The following is a 10,837-nucleotide window of genomic DNA, read 5'->3' as shown; positions in this document are numbered from 1 at the left end:
GTCAGTGCCAGTGGGCATGTTATCGGAATATTCTTTTTCACCCGTCCATCGGGCTGGCTAGCTGTAAAATTAGACCGTCCGGCAGAAATCTAGCCCGATTCGGTCAGTCGGACGGGCCTTATTTCGTACAATGCCAATGAATAACCTGGATGTGTTGCTGGGCCAGCTACTGCATTGAAAGTCTTGTTGTGTGTGCCCGTGCGTTGTCCTGTTGAAAAGTATGGACATCTTGGTGGTGATTGAAGACATATGCGATGTGATTCTGAAGAATAAATGGGTATTAACTCTCCCTTGACAGACATGAAGGCAGTCCTGTCATTGTAATTTATTCCACCCCAGACCATGACACTCCCACCACCCAAAGGTCTGTCTGAACCACACACTCATCAGCATAACGTTCACCACCTCTACGCCAATCACGTAATCGGCCGTCAGCATTACGTAGATGAAGACGTGACTCGTCAGTGACTACCACACCATGCCATTGTTGCAACCTTTACTGAAAATGCCTGCTAGCCCATTGTATACGCTCATTACGGTGTCTGTCAGTCAGAATTGGTCCAACGTAAGGAAGTCGAGCATGGAGCCCTGTAGCGTGTAGACGGCGTCGCATGGAGTCAGCGCTGATGACCCCCACGTCAACCTTGCACTAGTGCTGCAGTCTTGGCAGTCGGCAGTGTTCAATCACTGATATGGACATGGTCAATCCTGATGGAACGTCGGAACACGTTGTTGCCAAGGTCATTGAAGGTCATGGGTGCTGCCTGTCTACTGATGTCGTCTATGAAGCCTAACGATGGTGGAGTGGCCAAGTCCAAGTTGTCGAGCAATATCCCTGCTGCTGGTGCCAACCTGAATCAGGCCTAGTGCACGTTCTCTTTCGTGAGGTGTTAACCTCGGCATCTCTGTCCTCGTTTCACAATCGTTAGTGAAGCAATGAGAATCGGTTCTCATACACCTGCTTTTAATGTCACAGTCAGTATGATTTCAGAATGAAATTCGCGCTTTTTTCATGGCGTGGCTGCATGTTGATGCATTTTGAAATTAAGAGTCATACTGTGGACAGGAATTTGTTTCTAAAGCACTTTTTCAACTGGACATGCCCTTGGACTTCATGTTAGTTATACTCATTGATCATTGTCATGCTGAAATCCATCTTGATGAAAATATGGACAAATTTAGACTGTTGCGATTTCAGTGATGTTCAGTATATTTTAACACTTGTATATTCTGGACTTAAACAACACCAGTGTCTAAAATATATTGAAATTGATTTTTCGAGATTTTGTAGGAGTTTTGGGGGTAATACTTGAAAATATGCTAGTCTTTGACCCAAGCCAATGTTTTAGGTGTAGATAATGAAATTACAAACATATTGCAATCCATGTAGGAAAATGTTTTTCTTGGGTCACAGACTTGCTTTTACTAAGGTTGACAGGTTAAATGTTTCCCCTTTTTCATTCAGGTCAGTAATAGTTACATACTTTATCAGGGCATAAGTCCAATATTTCAGATAGCAAGCACATGAACAACAAAGAGGGTTAGGTGTCATCTCTTTCAACACATCTTTTAACTTTGATACAAAGACATTGTATTAAACATTTGACACTTCCAATAGGCAGGTCATTCTATTTTGTCCTGGTTGAAAACACAATAACACTGAATAGCCATTATCCACAGGTCAGTAGTGATACCAATCACACATTCATGACGTCTAATCTACAAAACAAATAAAAATAGTAACAATTTGATAAAAATAAATATTGGTAATGTATATGCTACAACTAAGTGGATATGGTCAACACTTCTTCAATCTGCTGTCTATTATCTGAAAATATATCACAAGCACTAATATATAAAACAGCATACTCCTGAAGTGAATGAGCTGGATTTATGCCAAACTGAATGGTATTTCAGAATGGCAGGTGCTACTTTAATGTTAGAGGCGATTCAATAGGCTGGGGACAATTTCCATTATGGAGAAACTGATGATAACCCATTTGAATCTGTGAAATAATTTTTATCAAATATTTCCTATTTTCAAAGAATATATACAACATTATTCCACCTAACAGGAAGCGAGAAGTGATGGATTAGCTATCCTCTTATTTCAAACACATTTTTCATTGTGAAATCATGAGCTCTAATAACAAACCTGTAGGTTTTATATCACTATATGTTTAAATGCTTGATTGGCATTTTAGAAGATGATATTTGATGAACATAGAGATTTTTTCTGGGTTACATCTTCTTTTTATTCTTTTTATTCAGTTCGAGAATAAAAAAAAGATGTAACCCAGAAAAAATCACTATATGTTTGTAAGCACCTGTGTTGTTGACAACATTCACTAAAATATGGAAGGAAGGTACATACATCTTCAAAGAACAAATTTATCTCAACTACAATATTGTTAACAGTATTGCTTGTTCATTGGATGCAAAACTGATGCTTGTGCATTTTTAACAATCCTTTCCCAACTTTGATAAATGATACTGCAGTAAACTCAGTCTTGCAGAGATTGAACACAACCATATGGAAAACAATGATTTGAACTAGACATCAGCTCAATAATGCTGTGTTTGTCAAGAGTAATCCTAACATGTTGAAGACATGCCTTCGTTAACTGGGCCTCAGTGTGAGCCTGTCCTGAGTGAGTGAGTGAGTTGGGTTTATTACCGTTATAAACTGTATTGTATTTGCATGTGATGGTGTGGCACCTGAAGGATAAAACCAGAAATGATGCAAGTCTTTAACTTGTACCAAATTACACTGGTGCAGGTAAACCTTTAAACCTTAATCAGGGAAAACCTGAGATTCAAACCCATAAACATAAGTTCTGGCATGTCTGAAGGCTGCAGCTCTGCACTATGTATTGTATCCCCTGAGGTCACGGGTTCGTCCATATCACCTCTTGGAACATGAACAGTCAAATCTGTAACCCTATTCAGTGACACAAGTCACCTTAATCAAACAGGAATTACCCTGTGGTTTGGTGTTACATGGATGAAACAAGAATTTACTGTTAACACAACTTACATATATAAAAGCACTATATACAGCTCCCAACCATGCACATTGCGCACATATCAACAAGCCTGAAGAACACGAAACAAATATCAACATTCCTATGGCACTAAGAAATCACAGCACTATATATTTATGGGTGGTGGGGTAGCCAAGTGGTTTAAGCATTTGCTCACACATGAGAACGGGTTCAATTCCCTGCACGGGTACAATGTGTCAAGCCCATTTCTGGCCTCCCCCAGAGGAGGAATGCAGGAATATTGCTTAAAGAGTAAAACCCAACTCAATCTATACAGAAGAGTATAGATTCCACAAAGTGATGCCAAGATGATTGTAACTATACTCACAATATACTAACAACAAGTGCAGCCCTTAGAGCCCCACTATATTGTGTATATGTAGCAATATTAGTCCTACTCCCATGTACTTCTGTCATATCACAGCAAGTCAGCTTTATACAAGTCCAGTGTGACACAGTGAGTGACATACATCACTTTGGAGTATTGGTCATTACAAGGGTCTAACTTGATACAAATCTAGGATTCGAACCCAACAATGGTGGATCATGGTAGCCAGTGACACAAATAGGCTCAGCGCACCATTGTGCCACAAGATAACCTAACTATCTCATCCACTGCGTAGATTGATGTTATGGTGTTGATCACTGGACTGTCTGGTCCAGACTCGATTATTTACAGACTGCTGGTCAAATAGCTGGAATAATGCTGAGTGCAGCGGCTAAACAACAACCATCCCTCTACTATCTCATCACAGCTGGAGTTGGCACAGAGTTAAGTTATTGACCTTTAAATGCCAGATAGATTTGGCTGGTGCTCATGAAGCTGTCCTTCATCAGTTAGGAAACAACCACGGTTCTGATTGGGTAAGTCATTAAATAGGGGGAGTTACATTGCATGGGTAATGTCATACTACATTACTACAACTACTTCTACTACTACTTTGATCATTTCAAACGTCTGATGACCTAAATTACTTTTCTATCCGTAATATCAGATACAGGCGAGATATACCATATAAACAAATCAAATTACACCTCGTCAGTGTAGTGATATGTACAGAGAGAAAGACTGGTGACTAAAAACTGACACTGCCACAATATTGTGAACTTCTTAAAGCTATCAGTGTGACCTTGTGTGACTTTGCAATATCAGCAGTCAGGGATTAAGCTATGCATTCATCAAGTGTCTAATAAAGTTTGATTTAACTACTACGCTTCTAAAGGTCAAGGCCATGTATTTATGCTTCATGGCAGACGTGAGTGAGTATTGGCTAATGCTGCATCAGCAATTTTGAAGCTATTCATGACGATATGGCAGACGTACTAAAGCAGATGGATAAAACTATAGCAGTCTATTTAAGTTATTGAAAAATGAATGAACAAGTTCTTTTTGGCAGATGATCAGACATAACGGCAGCATAAAAAACTGTGAGGGTATGATCACACACTAGGTCAGACAGTGTGGAGATACCTTCCAGGAGAACCCAGCCCTAGTCCAAGTCTTTACCACACTGAGGACAAGCTGGAGGAATAAAGGACCAAGTCTACTGTAGAATTCCACTTTGGAGCAATGTGACTGGTTCCTATGATGAAGTCATTGTCATAAAAATGTAGGAAATCGCTATCTCTTCCCTTCTGTCTTTACTTGAGGAAATAAACTATATATATAGTCCAGCCATATAATAATTGACACCTTACGTGAATAATCTATACTGACAGTTAATTAACAGACATTAACATTTTTTTAGTTAAAAAACAAAGTGCCTCTCTTGTCTTTTTGTGAATATGAAGATGAGAAGCTATTAATTAATTTCATGTGGTTAAACAAGGTCTCACACCCTGAGATGTTGGCAGAAATGTAAGAGATGTATTTTCTTCATGTGAGACAGGAGCGACACATGTGAACAGACAACGGACTTCCTTCTCGAGGTAATTCTGATGATGTGACACAGACACAGACACAGACTTGTTCGTACTGGATATAGGCAGCCAGGAACTCGTCATCAGGCATCGTATTGCATAATGACAGCATGGACTATGTAGGCTACTGTGACAGCACCGACATTTCAATGAGGCTTCATCCTGGGGTGTGATAATGAATTTAACACACGTCTACTGCAAACAACATCAGTGATGTGGCATCTTTTCATTTTGAATTTGGAAGTAGCATGCCTGGAACAGAGAGATAAACACAAACATCATTAAAAACCAGAGCATAATGCAGTCTCAAAATCATGAATATTTACATCACTTTCTAAGATCATACTTAAAACAAATGGCTGAGTATACTAAGTTAAATATGTATATATCATGGCACAAATGAACCACACCTCATTTTACACCTACATTATCATAAATCATAAAATATAAAGATATGAGTGAAAAGGATAACACTTTATTTGCCTGGATGAAATTATTACGGTAAGCAGAATATTCCCCGAAGTGCCCTCCAATTGTGAGTGTTGACTAAAAGGGAAACGAAAAATCACAATGTGCATCCTGGTTGATAAGCTGATATGTGTCATTACAGGTATATCCTAATACTGCTGCTCATGTCCAACAGCTTGGACTCCTTTACACACAACTGTGATATAACTGTCATATTGTCTAGTGTTAAACATCATTGTAGCAGTCTCTGAGGACAATACAATCATAGTCTCATCCTAACCTTGAGTGTGGTGGACATGAGGCCCAGTTCTCCATACTCCATGTGGTGTTCTATCAGATCATCTATCATGTGGATCTCCGCACCCAGATGGCGGATCTTTGACCGAACGACAACGAACTGGAAGATGGGGAAGAGGTCATCCATGCACCACATGTGATCCTCACTGAGGGATGACTGGACCGTCTGGAACACACAGGTTCTTAGTGGTTAACACTTCACTTCCAAGTTCTCTCCTCAAACCATGCAGCCAGTAATCACGTGTTTAAGTCGACACATGGTCTGTCTTACAGTCCCTGAACCACATTGTTTTCCCTACTGCCTAACCCTCCCTGCAATGCTAAAGCAAGTCTAGATTTCTTCAGGTTCTGAATCTCCCGTCTCACTGGGACTCCTTTTCAATTCAAAGGGTTTATTTGTTACTATCAACATTATATACATTCAGAGAATAAACGTTAGTCTAGTCGACACACTGGACAGTATCAAAAGCAGTAACCACTCATCAGCCCTTAAGTCATTTATCATAACTGAGTGAGTTTAGTTTTACGCCGCACTCAGCAATATTCCAGCTATATGGTGGCGGTCTGTAAATAATCGCTTCTGGACCAGACAATCCAGTGATCAACAGCATGAACATCGATCTGCGCAATTGGGAACCGATGACATGTGTCAACCAAGTCAGCGAGCCTGACCACCTGATCCCGTTAATCGCCTCTTACAACAAGCATGGGTTACTGAAGATCAATATTTTAACCCGGACCTTCACGGGTTCATTTATCATAAACAGAAATTTTTCAGTGATAGTAACTAGAGCTATCAGGGAAGTATAAACCAGATATCAGTTACTTTTAAGCAATATCTATAGCTACATTATTACACAACCAATACATCGATATAGATCCTGCTTAAAAGTAACTGATATTTGGTTACTTTTAAGCAGGATCTATAGCTACGATTCCACAACCAATACATCGATATAGATCTATAGCTACGATTCCACAACCAATACATCGATATAGATCTATAGCTACGTTATTCCACAACCAATACATCGATATAGATCTATAGCTACGTGATTCCACAACCAATACATCGATATAGATCTATAGCTACGATTACACAACCAATACATCGATATAGATCCTGCTTACAAGTAACAGATATCAGTTACTTTTAAGCAGGATCTATAGCTAAGTATTCCACAACAAACAGCTACAATAACATTTTTCCTTTTAAGATGAGCTGAGTCTTTGTTGAAAATTCAATTACCGATGTGATCTCCAGGAATGTCTTCTCAAGAACCTTTAGCTTTTCAATGGGGCTGAACGCTGTACTGGAAACATAGATGAAACAACTTTATCACCCTAACTGGAAGAGCACTCGAGGGTAAGTAACTCTGTACATACCTGCAATTGCACTGTTGTATGTTGATCTGGTACAGTACTGTCTCTGAAAATGATCTACTTGCATAGAATGTTACAGGATAGACATAAGGCTCTTCATGAAAAGAGGTGAGTGAGTGAGTTTGGTTTAAGCCACTTTTAGCAATATTCCAGCAATATCACGGTGGGGGACACCAGAAACGGGCTTCACCCATTGTACCCATGTGGGCTTCCTGAAAAGAATATATGTAGACACATATTCTGTTCACAGGAAGTCAGAATGTGATGAATTTATTAACAATGCAGCTGTATCAAAATGAGTTGTTTTACTTTGATACCTCTCTGCACAAAAATCTGTGGACACTTATATGGAAGGTTGCACCAGGTGATGACAGAAAAGGAATTGGGAAGAAATCAGATGTCAGTATCTAAATCAACTTTATTTCTTTTCCACCTCAAATGGAAAGTTTCCATCTTAGCACAAGATTTTGTTTGTTTGTTGTCTAATGCCACACTCAGCAATATTCCAGTTTATGGTGGCAGTCTGTAAATACTCAAGTCTCGACCACATGATCCAGTGATCAACAGCATGAGCATCAACCTGCTCAACTGGGACACGATGACATGTCAACTGCATCAGCGAATATGACCACCCGATCCCGTTAGTTGCACCTTACGACAAGCATGAGTTGCTAACCCAGATTTTCATGGGTAACATAGGAAAAACACCACCTCACATACAAAACACCCTTTTAGGTAAAGGTGACTTGCTGCTCAGAATCTGCAGAATGCATCCACAACTATATAGTGCAACTTCACTTCTTTTGCTGTTGTAACTCCTCAGGGTTATTTGTTTTTAACATACAAAAATCAGAAAAGTTTGCCCGAAGGCTTTGGCAGAAACCTTGACTCTGATTGGCTGAGGTGGCACCTGGCACAACCTCCCATGGAAACGTGGTTTGGTTGACATGCAGTGAGGTATCATATTGGAGAAAAGGATCTGATTTTAATGAGATTGTGTAGTATATTTACACTGTTCTATTTTGTACAACAGCACCCAGCCCTAAATGCATGATGATGCATGTAGTTTTTACCTCAATTGTTGAAGAGTGTCCACGGCAGATGCATAGCAGAAGTCTCTCAGCTGGGACAGTTTCTGTAACACAATCATTTCTTGTCACCAATTAAGTCAGAGCTAAATGCACTTAAATTGTTTTCAATGTATTTCTGCTTTTCTAGTTCACCACCAAACTTTCATTTTCCACAAAACAATTTCTCATATTTGACATGCAGAGCTACAGATAACTTTTGGGGTCACTGAGTTATGTACTCGCTTGTGTTCATCTCAATTGGGTATCTTAATTTTCCTTTGAGTAACCAATTAAATTGTACTCACCTCACTCAAACTCAATTGGGTATTTTGCCATTTTCCATTAATTGTAAAAATATAATAAAGTTTAAATGCTATTTATATTGTATCTGTAATGTGAGAAACGAAAAGAAAGACTGAAAGTTGCCAAGTTCATGTGTTGAAATAGAATCTCTGAATATACCTGTTATTTTATCTATGCACCGGTACGCAAGCTAAGATTCGACATTTTTGTGTGTACTCATGTAAGATAAAATTTATTGAGCATTTACACAAATTCAAGCGTACTTGTACGCAATAGACTAAATAAGAATTGAGTTTTCACATAAATATTTGCGTAATTTACGCAGATACGCAGCTTATCTGTACCTCTGGACATGCAACAACAATATTAGGTTACTAGCATATCCTACCTGTCCTTTATCATGGAAGAGTTCCTCATCTATCAACCAGAACTTCCTGTTTAAAAGAAACAAATATTGATATCAACTCAACCACAACCCCGTCCACTTTACTGACTTGAGAGCATTTCATTATAACAGAATCTGTGCAAAATGGGTAGTTATAAAGCTGAACCATTTTCACAAATCACAATCAAACATATATTTATTTGGAACTGAACAAAAATGACATAAAAACGAGGATTCCAATGTTTATGCATAATAAATGACATAACTTCAGTATGTATGTATGTATGGAGAGATAATGTCCAGGAAATCAGAAATAGTACATCTGACATTTCAATTGTGAGTAAGTGAATTTAGTTTTCGCCGCCTTTAGCAATATTCCAGCAATATCACAGCGAGGGACACCAGAAATGGCCTTTACACATTGTACCCATGTGGGGAATCGAACCTGGGTCTTCGGCATGATGAGTGAACGCTTTAACCACTAGGCTACCCCACCTCTCTTAATCATCCAGCTAAAATGTATCTGTTACTACAGCTGCTATATCAACAAGGGATCTCACTGTTCTATCCCGAGGTAGGCCATGAGTGCCATGTCTCCCTGTCTGTTCAGTTTCAGCACCCTCTCCCAGTACTTCTCGTCATCCTTGTCATTGTACAAGGCATACAGGTCGAACAGAGGTGGGTAGATCTTAGGCAGCAGCAGCGGGTACAGCAGGCCGGCTGCCGTCATTATCTCACTGGAATATATGGTAACATATGCTATATTTGTGATTACACTTTCTCAGTAAAGTACAGATTCTAATACAATTGGCCAACTCCCACGGCTGAAAGCTACGAATACACAATAACAAGTTAGAAAAATGCCAAATATTACATATGTTACAAATGGGACCACACTTCTGTACTTTACTGAGAAATGACAAATATTACATATGTTACATTTGACCACTTTCTAATTGGCATTGTGTATTTATGTAATATATTGAGGTATCATATATAAATGTGACTACAGATGTACAGGTCAAACAGAGGTCCACTGGCAATATATGATGTGACTACAGATGTACAGGTCAAACAGAGGTCCACTGGCAATATATGATGTGACTACAGATGTACAGGTCAAACAGAGGTCCACTGGCAATATATGATGTGACTACAGATGTACAGGTCAAACAGAGGTCCACTGGCAATATATGATGTGACTACAGATGTACAGGTCAAACAGAGGTCCACTGGCAATATATGATGTGACTACAGATGTACAGGTCAAACAGAGGTCCACTGGCAATATCTGATGTGACTACAGATGTACAGGTCAAACAGAGGTCCACTGGCAATATATGATGTGACTACAGATGTACAGGTCAAACAGAGGTCCACTGGCAATATATGATGTGACTACAGATGTACAGGTCAAACAGACGTCCAATGGCAATATATGATGTGACTACAGATGTACAGGTCAAACAGAGGTCCACTGGCAATATATGATGTGACTACAGATGTACAGGTCAAACAGAGGTCCACTGGCAATATATGATGTGACTACAGATGTACAGGTCAAACATGTGACTACAGATGTACAGGTCAAACAGAGGTCCACTGGCAATCATGTGACTACAGATGTACAGGTCAAACAGGACGCAATGGCAATATATGATGTGACTACAGATGTACAGGTCAAACAGAGGTCCACTGGCAATATATGATGTGACTACAGATGTACAGGTCAAACAGACGTCCAATGGCAATATATGATGTGACTACAGATGTACAGGTCAAACAGAGGTCCACTGGCAATATGTGATGTGACTACAGATGTACAGGTCAAACAGAGGTCCACTGGCAATATATGATGTGACTACACATGTACAGGTCAAACAGGTCCACTGGCATTATATGATGTGACTAGACATGTACAGGTCAAACAGAGGTCCACTGGCAATATATGATGTGACTACACATGT

General features: G+C 39.4%; 1 protein-coding gene across 1 annotated transcript in view; it reads right to left on the bottom strand.

Annotated features, from left to right (window-relative positions):
* Positions 1-4,015: 4,015 nt before the first annotated feature.
* Positions 4,016-10,837, bottom strand: part of LOC124284351 (alsin-like) — a 93,874-nt gene continuing 87,052 nt past the window's right edge. Inside the window, 6 exon segments of the mRNA XM_046720438.1 lie at positions 4,016-5,216; positions 5,713-5,895; positions 6,979-7,042; positions 8,186-8,247; positions 8,874-8,919; positions 9,431-9,607. Coding sequence (XP_046576394.1) covers positions 5,172-5,216; positions 5,713-5,895; positions 6,979-7,042; positions 8,186-8,247; positions 8,874-8,919; positions 9,431-9,607 — 577 coding nt within the window. The 3' untranslated portion in view covers positions 4,016-5,171.

The sequence above is a fragment of the Haliotis rubra genome, unplaced genomic scaffold (genome assembly GCF_003918875.1).
Source record: "Haliotis rubra isolate DU_JTF1 unplaced genomic scaffold, ASM391887v1 Scf334, whole genome shotgun sequence".
NCBI classification, from domain to species: Eukaryota; Metazoa; Mollusca; class Gastropoda; order Lepetellida; family Haliotidae; genus Haliotis; species Haliotis rubra.
Note: the sequence above shows the minus strand (reverse complement) of the source record. Positions and strands in the feature narration are given on the sequence as shown.